Source organism: Vitis riparia, chromosome 9 (genome assembly GCF_004353265.1).
Source record: "Vitis riparia cultivar Riparia Gloire de Montpellier isolate 1030 chromosome 9, EGFV_Vit.rip_1.0, whole genome shotgun sequence".
Taxonomy (NCBI): Eukaryota; Viridiplantae; Streptophyta; class Magnoliopsida; order Vitales; family Vitaceae; genus Vitis; species Vitis riparia.
Window position 1 is genome coordinate 17,252,785 of NC_048439.1, and position 27,172 is coordinate 17,279,956.

The 27,172-nt window shown below is 32.8% G+C and overlaps 2 protein-coding genes across 2 annotated transcripts; one reads left to right on the forward strand and one right to left on the reverse strand.

The window, feature by feature from the left end:
• Positions 1 to 187: 187 nt before the first annotated feature.
• LOC117921552 (pentatricopeptide repeat-containing protein At1g80880, mitochondrial-like) lies at positions 188 to 13,888 on the reverse strand. Its single transcript, XM_034839463.1, has 3 exons — positions 13,266 to 13,888; positions 5,151 to 6,555; positions 188 to 548 (listed from the first exon to the last, which is right to left on the reverse strand). Exons 1-2 carry the CDS (start codon positions 13,820 to 13,822, stop codon positions 5,466 to 5,468), a joined length of 1,647 nt encoding a protein of 548 aa, XP_034695354.1. The 5' UTR covers positions 13,823 to 13,888; the 3' UTR covers positions 188 to 548; positions 5,151 to 5,465.
• Positions 13,889 to 20,546: 6,658 nt separating this feature from the next.
• Positions 20,547 to 26,739, forward strand: LOC117921691. The gene is made up of 2 exons (XM_034839646.1): positions 20,547 to 20,746; positions 26,389 to 26,739. The coding sequence occupies exons 1-2, from the start codon at positions 20,596 to 20,598 to the stop codon at positions 26,487 to 26,489; spliced, it is 252 nt and encodes an 83-aa protein (XP_034695537.1). The 5' UTR covers positions 20,547 to 20,595; the 3' UTR covers positions 26,490 to 26,739.
• The last annotated feature ends 433 nt before the right edge of the window (positions 26,740 to 27,172 follow it).

Consider the following 27,172-nt stretch of genomic DNA (forward strand, 5'->3'; position numbering starts at 1 on the left):
ATATTCGAAAAACTCACAACTCTCAGTTTATTTTTAAATATATATTGATAATATAAAAATTATAGGGTATACAATAAAAGCAAAAATATTTTTATTTTAATAGATATCATAAAATATTGACGTTCATATTTCAGTAATGAACAAATTCTATTTTATTTTTATTTAAAAATAAAAAATAAAAAATAACTCTTGGCCTCTTGGCCTCTGAATGTGCTCCCTAAATAATAAAGCATATTCTTTTGTACATGCCTTTTGGGCCCAGAGTCTATAGTTGATCATGTGTTGTCTTCAATCTTATCACCATTGTCTTGTGCAGATTCTTTCAACAACTCTTCAATTTCAAAATTGATCTGATTGATTCCCTGCTGCAGATTGCATAAGGTTGGTTTTGCAGACCTGGGCATATTTCTTCCCTACTTAAAGCATCCTCCATTTTGAACATGATCAGGGTATTCCAGAGACCCTGGGCTTCAGCCTCATCAGCCTTCTGGGCTCACCATCATCACACTCTCAGGATGGGGAGATGAGAAATGTTCTCCTGTTCCAACCTGAAACCAGAGATTATAAGAGCACGGAACCATATGTTGTTAATCTGCATTGTTTTAGTAAACTAAAGGTGGTTATGCGTATTCTGAAACCTAAATAAGTCATGTTATTATTTATATGTATACAAAGTGATGGCAGAAAACAGGATTCTTATCTAACTAGCAAACCGAAGAGGATGGAAATTTCTTAGTTTCTATAGAAACATCGAGTGCATTACACAAATTAAGGTAAAAATAAAAGAAACACAGAAAACTCCAACAACATCGACGTCCCAACATCTGACTTGGTAAGAGCTCGAAAACCATACCCCTTGGTGATTCTTAGTAGAAGCAAAGATTCTAAATGAACAGATTGGAGGTTTTCTAGCATGGCGGAAAAGCAAGGAAAATAGAGGACAAGGAAGTTCTGCACCAATTACTTGGAATTGAAGAAATTGAAGGGGAGGAGGATACAAAAGTAGTCAAGAAAATCTTGGCCTTAGTTCAGATCATCCATACTGTTTTTACACAATGAATATACCAAAATGGACTTGACTAACACACAGGTTCCACTATTACTAGGTGTATTGGTGTGGCTTTTTTCCTCTCTCTGAAGTATGAATTAAAACAAAATGTTAGAAGGACAAAAACCCATGTAAATAGGGAGATAAAATGAACACCCAAGAGAGAATGGAAAATTGCAAAAATAAATAAATAAGTAAATGATTAAATAAAAATAAAAGAATAGGGCTGAAAAAGCACACAGAGACTTACCAAAATCTAGCGAAGAAATCCTCCTATATACCCTAGAGCCTCAACTGTAAAAACATGCAAGGACTGCAACAGAACTTCTTTAATTCCTTTTTCTGAGCCCTAATCCATTCAAACATCCACAAATTGGACATCTGACTCCTCTCCAGTCTATTACATTTGATGACTATTCATTCATTGCCTATCAGATGGCTTCATATCAGTATGATTGGATTATTTTGATAGGTGGTAGGACCAACCACACTGGTAGGTTTTGTTGGATATGCGGAGGCTTGATACCAATTTGTTGGAGTAATGAGGTTGATAGAGAAACACACAATTACAAGATAAAATTGGGGAGAATTAAAACTTCATTGTCTTCTATCATTCTCTTATTCAAATATTACGTAGTCTCCTATTTATAAATACTTGAACTAAACAAAATAAAAACTCCTAAAAATAAGATATAGAAACCTTCTAGGATGACACAACTCAAAAATAGAAACTAAATAACCACTCAATAAATATTCTCCCTTGACTTTTTGCAACCATTGCCTATGAAGCATGGTCAAAACTGACAAAATCGCATGCTAACCCATCACAATCTCTTATCCTCCATCTCAAAGGCAAACTCAAGTCACCAACCTACGGAGACAAATCTATCTCCTAGTATTTGCAGACACTAAAAAATTTGTCTAATCAGCTTGCCTTATGCAGTGCTACTCCCGTTGAAGAAGATCTAGTTATCCTTGCCATGAACAAACTTGGAAACGAGTGTAAAGAAGTATTTGGTGTCATTCACAACCAAGGAACTCCCATCTCCTATGAAGAACTTCATGATCAACTAGCTGATAATGAAGAATTTCTAAAAAGCAATACCACCCACCTTGAACCCATTCCCATCATAGCCAATCTCACCCAAAATCCAAAGTTGAACTCACAAGGCTAAAACCCAAAATTTCCCCACTCCTTCTCAATGACAGATCTGAAGCAGTTTGGGATGAAATGGAGAAGTTTCGTAGAAGACTATCGATGTGGAAAAAACAATACATCTCAAAAGGGGACGACTTATTTTGATTAGAAGTACTTTGTCGAGCTTGCCAATCTACTTCATGTCCTTGTTTGTAATCCCTAAAAGGGTAAGAATGAGACTAGAAACGATTCAAAGGGACTTCCTTTCGGGAGGTGGAAATTTGGGAAAGAAGCCTTATTTGGTTAGTTGGACTACTATTTGCATGGACAAAAAAGGCGGACTTGGTATTAGAAGCCTCTCTTTGCTTAATCGGGCCCTCCTTGAAAGTGGAGTTGGAGATATGTTTCTAAAGGGGAAGTCTTGTGGAAGCAAATTAAAGAGGGGAAATATGGGAAGGAAGGAGCAAGCAAGCACCCTTTGAAAGTTGGAGGTGGTTATGGGGTTGGTGTTTGGAAAGCTATAAGGAAGGGATGGAATCTATTCATTAGTAAAACCTCTTTTGAAGTGAGTAATGGTAGAAGGGTTAAGTTTTGGACCATTAAATGGTGTGTGGAGGAGCCTTTGTGTACCTCTATTCCCTCTTTGTATGCTTTGGCTTTATCAAAGGAAGCTTAGGTGGTGGATTTGTTGGAAGATTTAGGAGGGGGAGGACTTTGGTCCCGCACTTCACAAGGAATGTGAATGATTGGGAGTCGGAAGTTGTTGAAAATTTCTTTTCAACGTTGCGAGTAAAGACAATTAGAAGAGAAGTTAATGACAAGGTGATTTGGAAAGATGGAGAAAAGGATTGTTTTCTGTCAAATGCAGCTTTCGAGGAGGAGAGCTTAGTCCTTTTCCCAAAAAACGTCATCTAGAACCCATGGGTCCCCTCTAAGGTTAGCTTTTTTGCATGGGAAGCAAGTTGGGGAAAAGTATTGACTTAAGACAATCTTCAAAAGAGAGGGCAGGCTCTAGTGAACAGATGCTACATGTGCAAGCTGGAGGGAAAATCCATTGATCACATGCTACTTCACTACTCCAAAGCAAGGATTCTTTGGCACCTTTTATTCTCCTTATTTAGAATAGATCAGGCAATCTCCTCCTTGGTCAAAGACACCCTTTTAAACTAGCATGACTCCTTTGTAAGGAAGAAAAGGAAAAAGGTGTAGAAAGCCACCTTCTGTGCATTTTTTGGACAATTTGAAGTGAACATAATCAAAGAGCCTTTGAAGATACGGAACAAATGATCAAAAGTTAAAACTTTCTTTCCCTCGTAATCTTTCTGCTTGGGTTAGCTTGTATATAAGTGAAGCTTCATTGCCTTTGTTTGATTTTATAGAGTGGGTAGGGTCCTATTGAGCGTTTTAGGTGTTTTTTGTATTCTTCTTCCGAGACCCTCCTTTTGGTGCTCCTTGTATATGTCATATGTACTCTAGTGTATCTTAATTTTTCCTAATATATACTTATCTATCTTTACCTATCAAAAAAAAAATTCTTTTTAATCACATTATTTGGAATATTTAATAATTTTTGAAAAAAAATAAGAATTCTAATAAGTTATTGCACATGTTAAGCTTCTTTTTTCATGGTTTTATTCAGTTTTTAGGGCTTTTCAAAGCTTATAAATAAAACTAATTACTGTAAAACGGGATTAATAATGAATAATAATAAAAAAAAAATTTCACACCTTACAACTTTCAATTGTGAGACTTCATTGGTATTCTAAGGTTATCTATCTTTCTTTTTTCTTTTTTTCTTTTTTTTTTTTTTCCTATCTTTTATTTTGACCTTTTACCCAGCTACTATAATTGTATTCTTGTTTCCTTCCTTAAATCCTAAAAATTTGAAACCCTAGCCCACCTTCTTTGATTGTAGATAATCATCTTAGCATTATCCTACCATCAAAATGTCCAACATCGAAGTGTTCCCAACAGCTAAGATCAGTCAATACAAATCACTTGGCTAAGAAATCTGCATCTTGATTTGGCAATTTATAGAGCAAGGTTGAGAAGCATTGAACCCTGAAGTTAGCCTTATTAGAAATTTCTTTAATCAACCAAACAACATCTATGAGGAAGATTTTTTTTTTTTTTTTTCCTTTTGTATGAAATATATTGCCACAAAATTAGTAAGCACTAAGTACAAACAAGGATAAAAAATTATTTTCCCATTACATAATCTGATGTATGAATTTGATCAAAAGAAAGAAAATTTGCACTACTCAGGAAAAGCGAAAGTAATTGCACAACTAAAATGGTCATAAGAGGAAGGACTTTAAATATACACATTTAACCTTGAACTCTTTCAAAGTTTAAAGTTCAAGAACCTCATAAGAAACCATCCCAAAAGATAACTTCCATTCTAATGCTTACATAACAATAGTTGATATACACAAAGATAAAATCAAATCGACAAATCACATTTCCAGATATTTCATTCCATTACCAATAGATTGTCCAAAATTAGTTGACAAATGCAAAAAAAAACCTTATTCTAAAGATTTATGACAGAAGAGGTCATTTAGGATCCCACCATCAATATGCATCATAGTTTAGAGTTTTACTTTGAAGCAAAAGTGATCCTAGAAAATATTATCACACAACTATAAACAGGAAGTAAATTTAAAATGCAAGTTATGCACAGCATTTTGATTGTTCCAACAATTTTGAAAAGGTCAAACTATAGCTAATCTAGTCCCTGAAATTCTAACTTTGATCAGCCAAATGACAAAGCAAAGGACAGAGCAAAAATATTTACCTGTGTTATTATGATAAGAATAATATGTACAACAATCAAAACAATAAAACAGTCATTACAGAACCAACAAGTTTATAGGAATCGTAACAAATTACAAAACAATTTTAATAAGCAATTTCCTTGAAAATGATGCACAATAAACCACATAGATCAGAACAAATGCCTACCAGGAATAATGGCAATGACTGATGAAAGCACTGAATCTGTAAATTTGAAGATTTTCAATGAAACTTTCCTCATAAAGATAGTAGCAATATGCAAAAGATCAAAATTGCTCCCATAAAGCGACACCAAATTCATTCTGCTTAAACAGGCCACGAAACCAACTGGCCTCAAGATTCCTGAGTATAAACCTTATGCAGCTGCAGATCTTTCAGGGGTTTCCCCAATATAGATATGATACTAGTTTCTCATGATTAGCATGACCAGCAATTCTTACCAGGCACAGACCTTTTCACCGAGCTTTTGGGTTTTATGTTTAGTCAGATCTTCAAATTAGATTTTACAAGTGGAGGCCTTTTTCTTGATTGATTTCCCAGTCTTTTCCATCTCATCATACTGCTTTTCCCATGATGTAATCTCACATCTGTCTTGCCTTGCCTCATCCACCCTTCTCTCTCACCACTATTGCCTTCTACTGTATCCTTCAAAAGCTTCTTAAGCTTTGGATCATCCAAAAATCCTTTTGATCTCATCTCAGCATACAATTCTCTTGCCTTAACTAACCAGCCAAATTTTGTCAAGCCTTCTATCAGTACCTTGTAATGTTCAGAACCAGGCACTACATCAAACTGTTTCATTTCTACCCAAATCTTCAATGCATTCTCAGGTTGATCTAACTTGAATAAGTTATCGAGAATAAGAAGAAACGTATCACCACTAGGACCAAAACCAGCTGTTCTCATTTGTTTAAGCACTTCAAAAGTTTCTTCGTAGCTAGCACCCTCAAGAAATGCATGGTAAGTTTCAGTAGTTGGACCTAGATTTTCCCCTATCATAGCAGCCAATATAGTTCTTGCCTCTTCTAGTTTTTTTGCTTTACATAGAGGACGTATCATGCAGTTGTAAGAGGCAGAATCCAGTTGCAAGCCCATCTCTTTGATTTTTCCCAGGATTTTGAGAGCTTCCGTCAAGCAATTTTCATGAGTTAGTACATATATCAAAGAATTGTAAACCTCCAGGCCAGGGATCCAACCCCTTTTTTTCATATCATCAAACAATCTCAGTGAGTCAAAAAGATTTCCAAATTTTGAGAAGCAGGAAATCATAAGAGTATAAGTAGTTGCATTAGGAACAATACAGCATTTTGACATTTCTCTCCAAATTCTCTTGGCTTCAAATATATCAAGAGCTACATTAGACCATCCATTAAGAATTATATTGAAGCCCTCAGTCTCCAAAGGAAAGAGCTTCTTATTTTGAAACATGAGCTCTTCAGCATCTTCAACATTCCCATGTTTACATAGAGCAGTCAGCAGAGTGTAGAATGCTTCCTGATCTGGAGATAGTCTGAACTTCTCCATAATGTGGAATGTTTTAATGGCTTTGCATGGATCATTTGCAGCAGTATATCTGTTAAAAACACAAATAGAAGAAAATAACATAATCTCACTCAATATTTATGGGGTGTGAAATAAACAAATAAAAATAAAAATAAATGTGAAATTTGAATAAATCCTGCCAATTTAATTATCAGAAAAGACAAATGCCCTTTTTCTATTTGGCAAAATTGAAGAAATCATTTACTTTCCGTTTCGAAAGAGAAAATAAAATAGAAGTGTGTTTTGAACTCCTCAAAAAGATCAGTTTGATTTGGATTGTAAAAGTACTTCTATATGAGAGAAAAGACAAGAAGCTTTTCTTTCCAAACAAAAAACGACAAGCAAAAAGGGAAAAAAGGGGTTTATCAAAATATCACTGCATAACCATAAAAAATGCTTAAACACTATTACCACCCATACAGCAGCATCTGCTACTGATAAGCTAAGCCAAAAATATTTATTTCTTAGTTTTTAATAAAGTGATCTTTTTAGCAAAACAATTTAGCAGACTTGGTTTTTGCTTTCACTTTGGAGCAAATCAGAACAACATAAAGCAAATATATCGCCATTTTCTTATCCAACTAAACCACACAATAAATAAGTGAAATTTCAGTATTCTATTGCAAAATTCAGAGCTCAAAAAATATAATGTACTAAAGAAGGTGATTCCACAATGAGATCCCAAACCAAAGTGTGACAATGTTCATTTTCACTCCAAAAAAACACAAAAAAAAAAAAAAAAAAAAACGAATGAAACTGTAAGAGACGACATAACACTGGATTGAGAGAAACAACTATCAATTTTTTTACATGCAGCAATCATACAAAGTTTCAAATTTTTTTAAAAAAAAATGGGGATGTCATTAAGTCATTCCATTTCATTATTCACTCATATTGCTAATTGGTTGATTTAACAACTGCATTTACTTCCTTCAAAATTTATCCCAAATAGAATATATATATTTTTTTTTTCAATAACTAAAACTTATCTTTATTTCATTTTATTATCTTATGGGGGCTTCTATACTCTTCATTTAGACCTTTTTCCTATTTCAAGAGAATTGAAAGACAAGTGGTCTCACTCACTATTCATGGCAGGCCCTTAATTAGGCATCAATTTGTAGAGGATTAGCATCATTTTAGAGTGTCAAAAAATAATATCAAACTTTGATGTACCATACTTAATTCTATAGAACCACAAACAGAATGGATAAGGCTTCCTAGGTGAAATAATTAAAAATTCAAGAGAGGGGAGTGGGGCGCAGAAGTGGGAAAAGGTGCAGCAGGATGAAAATATTTTTAAAAATGTAACTTATTTTTCACTTTTTTGATCCAAAAAAGATTACAATATATTTTATTTTAAATAAGGAGATTAATCACTTAAAATTATATCTATGACCTTTTGTTGAATAATAAGACATTTTATTTTGCAAAAGTAAAATGCCATATAAATTAACGAATTGTCTTGTAAGGCAAAAGCCTTTTAGGGTGCCCAATTGATTAGGGCAAATGCCAGGATGTGTGGTAGAGGCACATAGTCTTAGATTCAAATTGTGCTACTAGTTGAATGCCTTGGATTACCTAGTGCTGATTATGGCAAGCACAATCAATACACCAAGGTTTGAGCTCCCATGAAAAGTCCCAAGGGCTTAGCTATGGAAGTTTCCTCAATCATCAAAAAGATATGCCGTGTAAGCCAGTAATCAATGAATAGATGTGACCTACAAAATCCCTTCTATGAAGCCTAAAATCATAATTGTTCTCTCTCAACCCTCTCAAGGAACTCCATTCTTTTCAAATACCTTGACCCTAAGTTTCAGCACCTTACAAGTAACTTTACCAATCATTTTTTACTTTTTGTAAAGATTTCCTTTTCTATGTGGTGCTTTTTGTTTCTTAAATCTATTGGATAATAATGTTGCACAAAGGGGGTTGCAATGACCAAGCCCGAGCGATTGTTTACCAAAAACATTGGTCTCTACAAAGTCGTAAGACCATGTAGTAAAATACCAATTTTCCTATTGCAACCTAATTTTACCTTCATAGATTTCTCAAGATATTTTCTCATGAAGTTTTGTTATGGCGGGAAGGTTGGCTAGAGATTTCTTATAAAAACATTAGTCCCGCCTAATTTATAATGAGAATATTTCAATTTTTTAGGGGTGATTCTTATAGTGCTATTCAAGGAGTCAATAAGCTAATTCTTGTGTATGTCTATTTGTCAAGTTGTCCACCTAAACAGGAGGTTGTTATAGATGCTATAACAAATGATGATGTTGGTTTTTGGTTTAGGAGTTGGGTTTTTTATTTTCTTGAGAAACTAACGAGGCTTAGTGTTTATGTCATAATTGTTAAATGCATGCTTCAAGGCACCTAGGCTCAAGGAGCAAACACTCCCCAGCTATAGCCCCTCACCTACCAACACATGCACATTGTTGGAGAGGCACACCTCATGTGTATTCTTCTTTTTTTTAATATTTTATTCTTGAAATTTCTAATTGTAGATTGAAATTTTATATAATTGTGTTAGTTTATTGTGCATACTTATTTTAAATACTTGAAATCTTAAATCTTTTGTTCCTCAGATTGAATTTTGAGTCACATTTTATAAAATCAACATGTATCATATGTTGCGCCTCACTTCGCTTAGGTGTGCATGTAGAGTTACACCTTACACCTAAGCTTTAGGACACTTTTGCACCTTGAGTGTGCTTTGCGCCATTTCAAAACAATGTTTATTTTCCATTTTTAATTTGGTTTCTAGAAACACACACACACACAGATATATATATATATATATATATATATATATATATATATATATATATATACAGATCATAGCTGTGAAAGGTGTACCTAGGCTCCAGGTGGCACAACGCCATGCTCCAAAGCCTCACTTGACTGTAGGCGCCACCCTTTCACATGCACACACACACATATATATATACAGATCATAGCTGTCAAAGGCGTACCTAGGCTCCAAGCAGCACGACGCCATGCTCCGAAGCCTCACTTGACTGTAGGCACCACCCCTTCACAAAGGTGTTGATTAGGCGCGCAAGGCGCTCGTCTCCAACAAGGTATGACGCCCCCAACAGGTGCGCCTCCTTCCTCATTCTTCTTCTTCTCCAGTGATGAGTTGCAGTGGAGAACATGATCAAACCTAAGCCTTTTTTCTTTCTTTTTTTTTTTATTTGTTGAGACCAAAACGACATCGTTTTTCCCTTTTATTTTTTATTGTTTAAAAAAAAGGACCAAAACGACATCATTTTGGAGCCCATTCTTTTTTTGAAAAAAAGGATCAAAACGACGTCGTTTTGGACCTTTTCTTCACTTCTAGCCCCTAAATTGCTCATTTTGAAGCCAACAAAACCCAAAAACAAGCCCTAGCTCAGCCTCTGCCTCTCATGTGCTTGTGAAGAATAGAAGAAGACGAAGAGGAGGAGGAAAAATAAAGGAAAATTTATGGGGCCTTGGTATATGTGCTTAGGACAAATAAATGATTACTAAATTATATTATATTATATAAAATTATATACGTAAGATAGGGGGCGCCTCATTTCACTAAAGCTCCTGCCTTAGGCTCTAGGAGGACTTTGCACCTTAGTGCGCCTTGAGCCTTTTAAAACTATGTTGTAGATATACATAGTTTAAAAAAAATGCTATTTTTCAGCATTACTATGTTGACACATACACACACACATAGATTAGCTCATGATTGCAAATATACGTAGTTTCAAGAAAAAAAGAAAGAAATATTTTTCAGCATTACTATGTTGACACACACACACACATATATTAGCTCATGATTGCAGATATACATAGTTTAAAGAAAAAAAAAAAGTATTTTTCAGCATTACTATGTTGACACACACACACATATATTAGCTCATGCTTGCAGATATACATAGTTTAAAAAAAAAAAGGTATTTTTCAGCATTACTATCTTGTCACGCACATATATTAGCTCATGGTTGCAAATATGCATAGTTTAAAACAATAAAGTGTTTGTCAACATTACCATGAAATCAACTTTACAATAAAAGAAAATAAGAAAATTACAAGAAAAGGAAAATAAAATACAAATTTGAATCTTTTATAGCTTTGTTAACTTTCTTAGATGAGGAGTGAAGAGTTTGAAAGTGTATAAATTTTTTAATTAATGTTATTATATTTTAGTTTTGATTTTTTTATTACATGTATGATTTTCACATGTATGACATCAGCCACCTCAAGTATTTCTTTTATATTTATAAAAGTTTGCAAATAAAGATATTTTAGTCATTATATTTAAAAAACAATCATTAGTCTCCTAATGTTAAATAAAATCCACTTTAATCTTTTTGAGTTGAAAACAATGAAAAGTAAGTCAAATTTGTTCAAATATTTTTACCTGGCTACACCTTATCCCACATTTCCCTTTTTTTATAGAAACTTTTATAGATAGAAAAAAGAAGTATAAAGAATGAGATACCCTTTACAGAAAGCAACATTACAAGAAACCAGTAGCCATACAATAAACCACAATTCCAACCTCAAGTAACACTACTAGCTTGGCAAAGATTTCTTGATGCCAACTAAGAAATTTCTATCAAGGAGACAGTTTTGTAGCAATGCTTATAAGAAATAGAATAGCGAGATGACAACATCTAGAATGGATTTTTGGTCAGCAAGCCAAGATATTTCATAAAAAAGGGAAAAAAGATACCCATATACAGTCATGATCAAGGGGTTTCATTTTCCACCCCCTCTTCGATTATTAGATCACAATTGTTGTGTGACTGTGTGCCTCCATGATGCCAATGAAATTGTCTTAAGATAGAAAAAAAGATTTGATTGTCTCTTCAAGCAAGAGAGACAGCACTTAAATGTAAGGTCTACAACATCTCACATTCAATGAGAGTGGATTTTGTTTTCCATTCCTATGAGAGTATAAATTTCATCATGTTTTCCATTTGATTCAGAAATTTTTGGTTAGATTTTTATATATATTTGGCTGCAGTTATGAATGAAATTATTATTCCTTTTTCTTGTTTGGGGGATTGAATATTTGCAATAATTTTTGTTTTGAGGTGCATTGGTATTTCTTTGGGTTGTGCAAAAAGGCAAATTTAGGGTTCCAAATGAATACCTAAAACTAGATAGATTATAATTTTGATTTCAGTCTGTCTTGTAGTTTGTGCATGTTCGAGTTTTAATACATGAAGGATTGGTTTTGCTTAATGTAAGTGGGTTTGGTTGATTCATGGATTATCGGATTTTTACCATGGACCTCTGCAATTTCTCTCCCAAAAATTCTGCCATTCAAAATTACTTTCTTATTATTTTTGTTGTTGCAACAGAAGCCAAGCAAGGCCCAAAATTCAAGTGGCACTGGACAGATGAGTTAGTGCAGCAATTCAACAGGAAGGCTAAAAATTTTCTCTATTTTACAGGGTGTTTGATTATGAGAACATAAGAAACTTGACTCGATTAAAAAATTATGTCTAATGCATGTTGGTTGATATATCTAAAATCCAACTAGTGCATATTACATGTTTATTGTGATTTTCTACTGTATTATTATATTGGATGGTGATTAGATCTAGGTGTTATTTTATTATAATTATTTGTTTGTTAGATGAGAAAAAAGAATAAGAAAGAGATAGAAGGGATTAAGAATTATGTGGTAATAAAGCTGTAACGAATTTACAGCACAAGTTTAAGCTTTATAATTCTGTGGCCATGAGTATGGAAGGTTGTGAACCTATTGCAGTTGCTTTACCAATGCTTCTAATAAGATGTTTAATGCTTCATATAGATCAGAATATAAAAAATGTGATTAAAAGGAGACTCTGATTAGTAATATATTTCACATCATATATCATTATTCCCCAAAAGGGTTGGCATTGGCCTGAGCAGTAAGATCTCCATTGATGTTTACTCAAACTGCCATATGATTATTAAGGCGTCAAGGATGCAAACAAATCTTATCAACTATGAGATGATTCATGTTCATTATTTCAATATTATGACCTTGGAAGGAAGCTAAATATCTGGTGTTTATATGAAAACCTAGATTGTTCAATTTGCTTTCTCTAATAATGGAAAACAAGATGTGAAGCCAATTTAGCATTCCATTGCATCACATTTCCACCATGTTCCCCACACTTATCCTCGATTCCTGCTTCTGATTCCTGCCACAACCAACCAGAATGGGAGATCTAGCACCTTTCCCATTCTTGGGCAATCCAGGAACAGTTGTAGCTACACTATCCCAACCTCAGATTCCCACCCAAAAAAAAAAAACAAAACAATCCAACAGGCCCCTTAAGTTTCAGCAGCAGATAAAGAAGCACTATCACGAATATAATTAAGAACAACTTATCTTGTATGACCATACATCAAATGATAAATGGAATGCACATACTCCACTTCCTGATAGTTCTTTATTTCAACCAAAACTAAAATAAAGCTCCTTTTGGTTGCTAAGAAAATGTAGGAAAGGAAAAAATTACATATATTTTTAATGTTGGATTTTTCGTAGTATGGAACCTCAAGAACAAAATCTCCCCTTTGTTGAGCCTCATATAACTATGAAGCTAAGTTGGGATTAGATTAGCGCTTTTTACTCACTGTAAGTTAAGACCATATAAAACATGAGATACAGAGTTCTATCTTCTTCCATTTTCTCCAGGTTTCTCAGCAACGAAATAGAGTGCAACTGCAAACAAATAAACAGAAAAGGGAACTGGGCCTCACCGATCAATCATGATGAGCATTGCCCGGCGAGTATCCACCGAAGACCGATGCAACTCACGAATCAAACACCAAGCAACACCGAACTTTTTACAATTCCCCAGTATCCATATCACCAACCCACGAGTCCTCTCACTATTACAACCCCATTTTTCACCCCAATTGAACACCCAATACGCCAATCTCCAATCCTCTCTCAACCCCCAAATCGCCCAATAAACCAACTCCTGGTTCGGCTCCACTCCGGACCCATCAAGAACAGCCATGACCTCGGCTTCCGAGGACAAACCCTCAAGCCGTTCGAGCAATTCGGGAAGACCCGATTTGAGTGGATCACAGACATCCTCTTTGCAACGGATCAAATCAAATGGGTCGTAGAGTGTTTGGGTAGAGAGGTGCCGGGGAACTGAGAAACGCGGCTTGTGTAGAGGTGTTCGAGGAAATGTGAGAGAGAGAGTTTGAAGTGAATGTGAGGAAACGGGGCGGAGGAGAAGGGTGAGGAAGAATTGAGGATAGATTCTTGGGAACGGGAGCTTCTTTGAGAGAGTGAAAAGTGCCATTTTGTGGGGTTTTGGTTGCAGCCTAGCAGGTAGAGTTTGGAGTAGACGGAGAAGGTTTGAGTCCAAGTCCGGGGCATGGTTCCAAGCTCAAACTCTGTTTTCTGGAATTTAAAAGTTTCCATATAAGAAAGATTTTCTTAAAATAAATAAATAAATAATATATTATTTTAAAATTTCGTAAATAAAATAAAATTTTATGTAAATCCTACCACATTACGTTTCATGTATGATGAGCCCTCCCACACATGACTAAAGTAAAAAATTCATAATAATAAAAATAAAATTAAAATTAAGATTAATAACAATAAAAATAGAAAAATAAAATTTAAATTAAAAAATATGATAGAAGATATTGAAATTCTTTGTGTGAACAATAAAATATGAACTAAAATCAAAATGGGAAAATAAATATAAAAAATAAAAATAAAAATAAAATAAAATGTTAGAGGAAATTGGTTTACCATCAAAATTTATGATTTGATATATAAAAATATTGGTTTCTTGCTCATAGTATATTATTCCCTAATTACCTATCTTCTTTTTCATTTTATGCATCTTTTTCTTTATTTTATTCATTTATGGTTTGAGGGTTTTTGTGATTTTAATATTAGTAGGAAATCAGCAAGGTTTTAATATCTTGAAAAAAAATATTACAATTCATTTATCCAATTAAACAAGTTTAATTGTCAAACTTTGAGTACATTTGAGAGTGATTCTAAAAAGTAATTTTAGCATTTTTAATACTTAAATGATAAAAAATTTCAAGTATTAGAAATATTAAAAGTGCTTCCTAAAATCATTATCAAACGAGCTCTTAGTATTAGTGCTAAATATATATATATATATATCCAAATCATAATCATATCTTCATGAAGGATTTATTACGTTGCTAAGAAACAAATATATATATATATATATATAAAAGAGAAAAATCAATGATATAAAAGTTAATCATTGAAATTCAATGCAAAATAAATCATTAAGTTTACGTAGAAAAACCCTTTAAAGATAGTGATGACAACAACTTAAAGCTATTTGAATTTTATTACTTTGTAATATCTTAAATCTCTATGGAAACATAATTTATTCTTGCACTTCTCTAAGTTCAACCTTTCTTAGCCACAATCCTTTTTCTCAAGAGCAATGACCAATGTGTCTTGCATTAAAAATATTTAAATGTGTTGGTAACACAACAATTTGCTTTGTACAAATCAAAATACGACGTTCCTCTATCAGTTCAAGCTCACAAGCTACATAAAAAAAAACTTCTTCACTTCTCTAGTGTCAATCTTTTATTCCATAGCAAACTTTATCAATCTCAATGATTAGGTAGATGCCACCAATTGATTCCTTTTTTAGTAAGAGTTGAACTGTATTTGTTTTTTAATTGAATAGAAAAAACTAAAATATTTGACTTTTTTCTAATTAGTTAAGAGTAATGTATTAATCTCAACCAATATAACTAAATTGAACATATTGATAATTAGTTCACTTTAATTATGTTGATTGATATCAACAAATTGCTTTTAGCTAAATAGAAAAAGTCAAATATTTGATTTTTTTTTCTACTCAATCAAAAAACAAACACCACCTTAGTAAAAAGAGTCCAAATGTCTTAAGGTTCGATTTCATATTATTCATGATACCTATGTATAGTATAATGGTATGTTTTAGATTTATCTTATAGGTTAAATATTTGCATTTTGTAATCCTCTAAAAAAAGCATAATAAATTAAACTAAAAAAAATTCTAACAAAAAGGGAAGATAATATTTCTTTTTCCTTTCTTTTTTGGTTTGTCCTGATATTGAGGAGCAAAAAAAGAAATTTAGGGAAAAATGTTTTTGTAAAATGGATAATAATAAATTATAGGGACTTATGAATGATCATTTATATTAATATAAATCTCTTTTAAAGTCTCCATAAAAGGAAAAGACTTATTAATGAAAATATATTCTATTTTTCTCTTAGTATTCTCATTTATTTTCTTCTCATTTCTTCTTCCCATTCTTTTATTTTATAACACATGGAAGGCTCTAATCACAAATATTACAAGAAGGTACGTTCTAATATAATTTTTTTTTATATGTAATTATTATAATTATGCATTGCCTTACATTATTTGATTATCTAAATTTTAATTATTTATATTTTGAAACTATGTAAACTAAATGTTAAAGGTCATACAGCCAAAAGCTATATGAAAAATATTATGGTTATATATAACCAAAAGCTATATAATTATTATTATCATTCATGACTAGAAATTATAAAAAAACAAAAGTTATATAAAAATATTATATTATTATACATAACTAGAAACTATATATTATTATCATTACTCATAATCAGAAAGTATGAATATGAGAATATTAATGATGTCCATACTAACCATAGATTTTAGCCAAAAAAAAAAAAAAGAGTTTATTGCTTGTTGGGTTCGAACTTATTCAACAACTATTCAAGACATGATCTAATTTTATTTTATTTTTCAATTATGCTACTTTAGTTAAGATTATTTGTTTATTTTTAATGGTATATGATTGTACAACTCCTAATAAACCCAATTCATGTACAATGCAATTGAAATGGGTATGTATGCTGAGATAATCAATTAATGCAAATGAGATAATAAATTAAATAAGAAATATAAATAAATAAATTTATTAATGAATCTCAAACTGTTACACAATGTCATATTTTCCAAGGCTCTATCCTAATAATTATCATATCATGTTATGGTTTTAAAAGCTTTATCCTAACACTATTCACTAAAAAATTTATAAAACACCTACTCTTTCTATCTGTCTAATTATTTGATGTAATTAAGCATTCATATTGCTTCCAAGTTTTTTTGTGTTCTTCCATCACAATATTCATGTCATTCACCTCTTCTTTAAGAACTCATGTCCTTAATTAATGCATAGATGGAGGCTTAAACCCAAGTCCTAACTTTGCAATAACATCAATTCTAGGAACCTAATAAGGATCATTCATTGTACTGAATGAAAAACCTTTTGATTACATAAACCAACCAATTTTCCTATACATTTCCTTTCTTTTTTTTTTTTTTTTGCTTCCACTTGGAATTTAAAGTATTTTGTTTAAGCTATAAAGTGGTGAACTTATCCATGGGTCCCCTATGAACAGGCTCCCCACTCCCACTAACACTCCTAATCTCTAATGTCCCTATTATTTTATAAAAGACACTCTCAAGTTAAACCCATATTATCAACTTTCTTAGAATAATCCATTTCTGTTAGCCCAATAGTTTTCCTAATCATGTTTTAATAATAACAAACCATGGTTAAGTTACTAATTAATTTGAATTATAAAGAATTTCAGGTGTTAATTAGGAAATTCATCAAAAAACCTAATAGATGCAAGATCAATACTTTTAGAGGACCTTTAATCATAGGAAACATATGTAAGATGAATGCATGAGTGCACTTAGGATTTACATATCATTTTATGCATATTTGAAAAACTCAGTTTATGCTTTAAAGTTACATTTCCATCAAAATCCAAGATTTATCAAATGAACCTTAGGCAAAATGTTTCAAAATTGGCATATAATTTTACTTAAAGACCTTGCCTAAGTGTTAGAAGCGAAGAGACCAGAAAAAGATAGGTTTTCGAGTAAAAAATGGTGAACCAATCAAGGCTTTGTCCAAATCGGTTCAACCGGCCAAGGTACCAATCGACTAGTTCTCTCTTCTCGATCAAGAGGTGTAAAAAACACTCTCTTCTTCCAGTAGCCTTTCCTTCCCGGTCAAGGTCTGGTCGAGGATAACGGTCACCTACCAAGCATTAAATGCTTTAACGGCCAGTGAATTGGTCGACCACCAACTCAACCGGTTGAGGCTGTTTTTTGGTTTCCTTGGCTCTCGATGTTAGAAACCTATAAATAAAGAGCTTCACTTCATTTATGAGCAAGAAAACACCTGCAATTATTTGTTTACCTACTTGTTCTTGCCTAAAAGCTCTCATTTCTTTTCTTGGTGCATTATATTTCCATTTGCATATCCTTTAGTGCACCTTTGTGATTCGTCCTAGCCTTGAGTTGTATTTGAGCCTTTGTTGAATTAGGTTGAGAGATTCAAACTTGTTAATTGAGTGTTAAAGTCTTCAAGTGAGTTGAAACTTGAAGAGATTGTGTAAAAGCCTAATGGAGCCTGAATCCAAGTGTAAAGGTGATTAAAAGCTTAGTTGAAGTTTCAAGTTAGTGGAATCCACATTCGGTTAGGAGCTTGAGGAGAGTGGACGTAGGAAAGAAAGTATTGAACCACTATAAAATATGAGTTTGATTTCTCTAACTCTATCTCTTTATATTTGTTTCTCTTATGCTTAAATTTGTTGTATTTAAAAAGAAATTTTTAAAAACCCAATTTACCCCTCCTCTTAGTGTTTTTCTCTTTTAAGATTAGCCTTTATTTTCTCAATTTCTTTTTTATTTTTGTTCCTTATAATTAGTTAATGCCTTTTTGGATTCTAATATAACGTTTTTATTGACTTTGTTACATGGTTTCATAACATGATAGGTTTTAGATAAGTAATGCTTAAGTCTATTTACCCCTCCCGTGCATCTTTAATTACAAAACTTATATCTTATATACTTCTTTATGAAAACTTCAATAATATTTTTCCCACACAAAATCTTTTTGTGAAACTTTCAAATGGGAAGAACTCATAATAAAATAAAATAATAATAATAATAGAATTTATATATTAATTGACTTAAACAAAAATAGTAATATATGACTTGAAATCCTAAAGAAATAATTAATAATTAAAATCGAATTAATTAATTAATTTCATTTAATTTTACCATTTGTGATTTAAAATAAAATAAATATTTTCAAAATTAAAGAAAATAAATTTTTTAAACATTTGTATAAAATGAACAACTAAAAAGTAGAAATAAAAAATATAAAATAGAACATGAAGAAAAATGCAAACTATGGATATGGACATGGTGAATCGAGGTGAAAACAATTCTGTGCAAATATCAATAACTTAAAAATTGACTTGGAAGAGAGTTCAATACCTTCATAACTGTTTTGAATAATAGTTTTCTATTCTCCAAAACATAAAAATAGAAAAACATGTTTGACAACCACAAAACTGTGTTTAATTTTTGTTCTTAAAAATAGAAAATACTGTATTTTTAGATAATATCTTTTAATTGTTTTCGTTTTTTTAAAAAAATAATTATATAAACTTATAGAATGATTAAAAATAAAGCAGTAGATATAAAAATTATTTTTAAAACATATTTAAAAATATTTAAAATATGTTAAAAATATTTCACGTTTCCAAATAGATTTTTGTTTTATAATACATTAGAAAATAGTTTTAAAAAAACGTTCTTAAGAATTGTTTTCGAAAATTGTTACCAAACAAGCATAACACATTTTACTACTACTACAAAAAAAAAAAAAAACTTCATATTTATTTCTTTTTCATAATCCCCATGATATATTATCAATGGCCTAGCAAACAAATCACTATGGCAAATCACAATATATTGTCAAAGTCAACATTATGATTGGCAAGTTGACGATACGGAAGTCCTTTAGTTACTAAGAAATAAACAAGAATATTAGATGAATAATTTTAAAATAAAACTGAACATTTAAGAAACTACTCATTAGGTATTTTGTTGATTCATGTAGGGGTAACAAAGTTTGATACAATTCTTCAGCATGATTTGAACATAACATATTATTTACAAGTTTAGATTAAGTATAATTCAGTTTGGGTTGAATATAATTCAGTTTAGATCAAATTCATATCAACTTATACATTATTTGTGAGTTTGAATTAAGTATAATTCAATTTGGGTTGAATATAATTCAATTTAAGTTAAATTCATGTCGAATTGCATAACTTATTTAATGAATAAAAAGTTTTTAGTTTAACTTGCATAATACGAATTTGATCCGAATTAACCCTTTTAATAATTCTACTAATTGACCTAATCATACTTTAAATTATTTGACATTTTAAATAAATAAATCAATTTAGTCATAAATGTATTTGATTGAAACATTAATTATAAAGACTTATATAAGATATAACTCAACCTGCTGACTAAATAAGATGACCTGATTATAAATAAATTATATGACCTATTATTTGTGTAATAATTATGTAATATTTAAATTTATATTTTTTATATAATTATTATTCAGGTCAAGTTTGGGTTGACTTATATAATATAATATTTAGACTTTGACACAACACAATACATGATCCATTAGTATGAATTTCCATCGATCAATTCATGTAAATGAAAAAACTCCCTTTATATATTTACATACCTTTTTTTAAACTTATTTTTTTTTTACTCTCTCTTTTTATTATTAATTTTAATTTTTTAGTTTGAAGTAAAGTTATGTTTGATTCTTAACAAATTTAAGGAAAAATATGAGAAAAAGAAAAAAAAAAAAAAAAGAAGATAAATTCAAAGTCTAAATTATTTTAATGCTGATTTCAAATTCATTTCTCTATAATAAAATGAGAAAAGTTTTTTTCTTATCATTTTTTTTCTTAGTATTTATGGGAACAATCATAATTTTTATTTTTTTTCCCCATATTTTATTATGAATGGGGTGACTTTGATTTTTTTTTTTTTCACATTTATTAAATTATTATGTCACAATTTTCAAATAAATATTTTTCCATTACATTAGGGGTCTAAAACCCCCAAAAAATATAACAAATACAACTGGGCAAAGAAGGGGAGGGTTTAGCTGTTTGATTCCTGAGAGAATGGGAAGCGAAGCCAAGAGCAATGGCGGCAATGGAGGTTTCAGGTCAAGAATGGAGTACTACCTCTACAGTGGGGACAAGAAGCACGTCCTTGCGGGCATTGCCATCTTCAGCATCGCCTTTGGGATTCCATGGTATCTAATGACCCGAGGTTCGTCATTTTCCTGCTTTGTGTAATTGCATAGAAACTCTCGGAACGTGAAAGAAAAAAGAAAAGAGTCTGCAATTTAGTCATCGGTTTTGCTTTATTTGATTAAAATTCCTCCGTTTAAGCCCAATCTGGATGATAATCCCGAAATGTGCTTGTTTGGTTGCTGAGAAAATTTTGTAGCATCGGAAGAAGTTTCAAATGTCAGTTATGGGGTTTGCTTTGTTTGATTGAAACTCCATTCTGTAACGCCTGATACAGCTACTTGGCTCTATTGTATGAAATCAAATTTTGATTTCCTTTCTCTTGGGCTTTCTTGGCCCAAAAAGAGGTTTGACTTGAAAAACCCTTAGTTTCGGCCAAATTATTTGTTGATACAAAAGTTAGTTTATTTAAAGAATATTGGAAATATGCTTGATTATTCCAGTAGGGATTTGATCTTTTAATTTTGTGGAGTTCAGTTGTTGATGGTTTTTCTTGGGGTTATGCCCCTTGTACGCTTGTTATTTTTCTGTTTTAGCTTCTGCAAATGCATTTGGTGAGATTTGATGGTATATAACGATCAACTCAATGAGAGATGGTGCAAAGCTGTCTGGATAAGCTCAGGATGGCGTTTGGCAAGGGTAAAGAACATGGGTTCTAGAACTGTGAGCATGTATTGAATCTAGGATGCTGGATTTGATCCTTGGTTAAGATAAATTGAGGAAGGCAAGAGGAAAAAGTGCAAGCAGGTATCAACAAAAGAACTTAGATATATCCTGTGAAAAACAGTGGGACTGTGATGTATGCCATGCTGGGATTGGTGGATTTCTAGATAAAAGTGGCTTTACCTTCTTGAGACTTGTTCAGAATGGCTTTGGCCTTTGCTGTTGAAGCTGAGCTTAGAACCCTTCTGAAACTTTTACACAATGCAGAGAAGTTTGTGTATGGAGAGGAATACTTCTGTCATTTCTTGGATGACAAACGTGTTGGCAATTCCTTGGCGGTTTGTGTATCTTTCCAGAGAGATTTGGTACATTTCTAGGTAGTTATATTGTGGGGATTGTTAAGGAGAGCAATTAGGAAGCTGACTTCCTAGAATAGAGGGGTGCTTTGACTGGGGAAACTTCCGTGGGGAGATTGTGAATTTTCACTGTTAAAGAGAGCAGCAGTAAGCTGACTTCCTAGCAAAGAAGGGTGCTTTGACTCCAAACTTTTTTGGAGAGTTATTTTCCTCCTTGATTTTGGCTTTTTGTTCAGTGTGTTCTTTTTTCTTTTTCTTTTTTTTTTTCTTTTTTTTTTTAAAATAAAAATAAAAAGGGTAATGAAGCCCAATCCTTCTGTTCACTTGACAAAAGAGATAAGCACCATGAAAACATATCTTAGTTTTATCATATTGTTTGTAGTCAAGGATTATGAAGTGACATACCTGGCTTCTTTTTTTTTTTTTTTCTCTTTTTTTGATTGGAAACAATTTCACTGAATGATAAATACGAAGAAGGACAGACAATCTTTCCAATATGTACAATTAATGATCAAAAAGTTAGTTTGCCTGTAATAAATCCAAGATGATGTAATTATTTTTTTCATTGATTTGAAATTGAATGTCTGAAGAGGTTTTCTGCTCAAATTTGTTTTAGCTTTTTCTTGCCATTAGTTTTGAACAACTCCTACAGAATACTTGTTAGTTTATTATGTCATTTTCAAAAGGTAATTTTCCCAACATGTTTAATTAATTTGATTATGCCATTTGTTTGGGCATGGTAGGCATTAGAGATCATCAAAAGATTCATTCAAAATGATTTGTGGTTGTAATAGAGGTGCACTTATATCTGAGGAACATTGCTCTACTGGTTTGATAAAATTTTTATGGAATAACATTGGCCTGAAGCCCTTGGATTGTGAGAGGCTTTCTAAGTGATTTTGAAGGAGTTTCCATTGGAAGAGACCCTTGATGAACAAGGGTCTTGTTCGTGCATTTTGATGAATAAGAATTTTCAGTTCAATCACTAGTTTGGTTTTTAAAAGATTGCATTTTGGTGATAAATTTGAACAAAATTATGACCAAAGTTTCATCATGTTGCATTGGAAAATGCAACATTAGTGGCAAATAAAGCAATGTATGAGAAAACACAAAAGGCATATGATCACGTGGATCGGGCTAGTTCACATATCAGAAAGAAATAGGTGTTGTAAAAGATGGAGGACTCAGAATGTTTATCTTCTGATAGTTTTGCAGTTTTAGGAAATCGAAGTGCCAAGGTTTGGGTTAAAGCAACTAATAGGTTAATACAAGGCAATCCACTTTCCCCTTTCTTTTACCATTGCTGTTGATTTTTTGGATACTTCTGCCAAGAGTTGAAGAGTGGCATTTTGGAAGACTTTTTGTTAGGAAGAAGTAGAATTAGCGTGTTGCACTCATAGTTTGTAGATGATACCATTTTTTTCATGCGTTGGTATAAAAGATTTGCAAATGCTAAAATCATTTGTCAGTTCTCTGGCATATATCAGGTCTGAAGATAAATCTAGATAACTGCACACTATCAAGAATCAAAACTAGCCATGATCAAATAATAAGTTTAGCTACCTTGCTAGAATGTAAAGGCTCTCATTAGCCCTTGTCATATTTAGGTCTCCCACTAGAGGGAACCTTAAGGATACTCTTTTTTGGACTTGGTGATAGATAGGATTTCTTGGACATTATATGGTTAAAAAAAGCCTTCTTGTCCTTAGGTAGTAAAATAACCCTTGTGTAGTCTTATTTGTCCCACATTACTAGTTTTTTTGTTTTCAAGATTCCAATCTGTCTTCTAAGATCGAGAAATTGTGAAGGGATTTTCTTTTTTCAAGAATGAGGAGGGTAAAAGAGACCTCCTTATTAGTTGAGACTAAGTGTGCAAACCTAAAGCGGAGGAGGAACCTGGGTTAATAAGATTTCTTTGAGAGTTAAGCTCTCTTAGGGTAGTGACTGTAGATGTTTCCCAAAGAAAGTAATGTTTCATGACATAAGGTTGTCTCGAGTATCTACAAGTTACATTCTAATGGTTGGGGTGCCAACATTACAATCAGGTAATCACACTGTTGCCATTGGAAGCCTATTTCACTGGTTTTCTCAGATTTTTCTACTCATACTCATTTTCAGTGGGGAATGGTGCTAAGTTCATTTTTAGAAAGACTTGTGGTATAAAGATTGATCATTTTGTCCTTAACTAATTGATTCGAAAATTGAGAATCTTGAAATTTTTATGTCTTCTGTTATTTTTGTGCGCATATCGCTATCCTTCCCAAATACGAAAATTTGGTCATTGATGTTCTCATGTATTTACCGTAAAATCTTTCTTCTCATGTCTATCTATACCAATGACTTTGAACTCTTCTTTTTGAGCTAATTTGATTTGAAAATCTGACGTTCCATCTCAGATTAAGGTCCTTGCATAGGTGGGGGTAATAAGAAGATCAATACCGATGATTTGCTACAAGTGAGAAGGCCTTACAAAGCCCTTAATCTAGACTTGTACTGTGCCTCAGGGGTGCATAGTTGATCGATAATCATTTTTTACCATCTCCAATAACTTTGGGGTTTTGACATATGATCATTAAGAGTAGTTGGGTTATATTAGGTTCCCTTTAGAAATGTGACTAATATGATGGCTATTTCTTTTAGGGTGTCTGGGAGTGTTGCTTGTCTCATATCCATCTGGATAGTTTGGCAGGAGAAAAATACAAGGATTTTTTTAAGACAGATGGAGGACCTTGAAGACTGTTTGAGACTTGATGTACTTTTATTCCTCTTTCTAGGCCTCTACTACCATAGCTTTTGAGGTTACTCCTACAAGTGTTTTACAACTTGATTAGTACTTGTCATGCAGTCAAAGAGGTTGCATGGAGAGTTGCTTCCAATTTGGATTCTGCCTCCAATGGGTTCATTTAAATTAAATTTTGATGAATGCGCTTTAGGTAACCTAGCTCAATTGGCAATTGCAAGTGTGATTAGAGACCATAGTCATACAGTGTTGGCAGCTTTCCCAAAACCAGCTGATGAGAGGGCTTCAACACCAAGGCAGGGATTTTGGCTTCTTTTTAGAGAGTTTACTATAAGCCAAGGTTTTTTTATCTCTCTAACTTACGGGTGGAACAAAATTATGCTATTTGTAATATCTTGGTTGTCTAAATCGGAAAGAGGTCCTTGGAAATATGCTGGGTGGCTTCACCAAATTCTAGATGCTGCAAGCAACTTGGGTTGTGCTTTCTCTTCGTCTCCTCATTTTGCTAATCATGCTGCAGGTCAACTGGCAAAAGTAGGGGCCAAGTTTCTTTTCTTAGGGATCTTTGACCCCCTTAAGAAGAGTAGAGTTTCTCTAACTTGTACTACATGTTCATGTTATATTTTCGAGATGTATGGTTTTCAACAAGTTCATTCTCCCTATTCTTTTGATCAGCTTTTGTACATTTTGGAAGAATTTCCTATCCCTTTTTTGTACTTAAAAATTCATACTAGTTTTTCCTTGTATATATACAATTTCATTGGTTAATTTGCCTTCTGCCAAAATAATGCATTATATTTCTCTCCCTGTTCGCATATGGCCAATGTGAGTAGGTTGGATGCATGTACGAATGGCAAGGGTGCCATAGTTTCTCATTTAGGAGCAGTTACCTTTAGTTTGAGTCTCGAGATGCCAATTTGATTTTAGAGAATTTTACTATAGCAATCACCAACGTTGATAGTATTTCTTTCCTAACCCTTTTTTACTAGAGATGACCGGCCCACTGGCTTTACCAAATGGCTGACAGTGCGTGTAAAGGGTGAGGTAAAGGGGGTCGTTATTCCAAAATCAAGACTCTTTTATTTTTAGTCTCCTTTCTTCCCTACTGCATATAAATTATTTTACTTTCTGATCCACCTTTTTCCTCTTCTCATAACTTAAATATCTTTTTGGAAACATCCATCATCATCAGTTTTTTCTTTAAATTTCAATTTTTTTTCCAGGAAGAGCCCCATGAATTTGTCTTAACTTTGAGTAGAATGCACAACATCCTTCTCTTTGAGAACTAGGTACTATGTTTGGGTAACACCATGGCAATATACATTCACACAATAGTTTCATTTCAGATTCTTCTTCTGTATATTCATTCTCTTGTAGCTGTATGATGTTCCCACACACAATCGATGCCTTTCTTTCTTCTCTTTCTCCCGTCATTTTTAAGATAAGAGAAGAAAGAAACTCCAGATGCAAAACCTAAAATATATAAAAGAAAGGCCCACATGCAAATCACTGAGTCTCTGAACCATTTCAAACTCATCCAAATCTGGTTGTCCTCTGATATAGGGGGTGGCAATCGGTATGGTTCAGATGAGAAAAGAAATGCATTCCAATTCTTGTTTACTGGGGGGGAAACAATAAGAAATTATTTTCTTTGTTTATTAATTTTTCAGTTTTTGGATTGACTGGTTCTCAAATATAAATAGTATGGCCTGTAAGATGTGATACGGTTCTAGTGTTGTAGAACACCAACAGCTCTATTTTGAGTGTTTTACTCCATATGATTGTGTGCTTCTGCATTTTACTTACAACTGGTGGTTTGCCTATCTGGTAGTTTTCATATACAGAATTGTGCTACTTTTAGTTCTTACCTGAATCTAATAAAATGGTTTTCTCCTTGTGAAGGAACAAAGCAAGATTCTCATCAAGATTACATGGACAGAGCTGAAAAAGCAAGGAGGGCAAGGCTTTCTACAAGTTCATCATCCGATAAAAATGATATTTGAAAGCTTGTGCCATGAGGGGCATAATTTCTTCAAGAGACGATTGTGATGGTTAGAAGATATATTGGCCCGTCTCTTTTTAAGAACTTGCACAACAGACTGGCTTCTCATGATCCACAAATAAATTTATACAAGCACATTTGCAGATAAGCTTCTGTTTCTTGTGTTGTTTTTTGAGTTGTATTACTGAAATGTTTTCTGAGAGGTACTCAAAATTGGTTTGGGAAGTAGAAATTGCTTCAAATTTTCCTATGTAGGAATTTGATTTGACAAGCTGGCAGATCATTTTTTAGCACGGCTGATATTATCATTAATCAGATGATCCAAATTATTGGTGGTGACTTTTTTCTCATTTTTGGGGCTTCATTGCTGGGCGTTTTGCTTTTGTGATGCCTATGGGCAGTTATGACACTTGCTGGACATCATGAGCCTGTTGACAGAGAAAGGCCTCTGGCTGCTGGTACAAGTTCTATTCCATGTTTGGAAGGTAGAGGAAAACAAAACCAAAAAAATATAAGCAAGAATTTGCCCTCATTATGGGAAAGTAGATCAAAATGAACCAAAAATAGGATAGGTTGTTTCCAGTTGGAATTTGGAATAGCCGGAAATAAGTTGTTTTAGGTGTCCTTTGCTGAGAGATACGTATACACTTGAGGCGTTTAAGCTGCTTATATCATCTAATGTCT

Coding starts and splice junctions, on each gene's coding strand:
- LOC117921552 (XM_034839463.1), bottom strand. CDS start 13,822: ATGGCACTTTTCACTCTCTCAAAGAAGCTCCCGTTCCCAAGAATCTAT. Junction 6,556..13,265: donor ATGCTCATCATGATTGATCG/GTGAGGCCCAGT, acceptor TGTTTTTAACAG/ATATACTGCTGCAAATGATC.
- LOC117921691 (XM_034839646.1), top strand. CDS start 20,596: ATGGGAAGCGAAGCCAAGAGCAATGGCGGCAATGGAGGTTTCAGGTCA. Junction 20,747..26,388: donor ATGGTATCTAATGACCCGAG/GTTCGTCATTTT, acceptor CTCCTTGTGAAG/GAACAAAGCAAGATTCTCAT.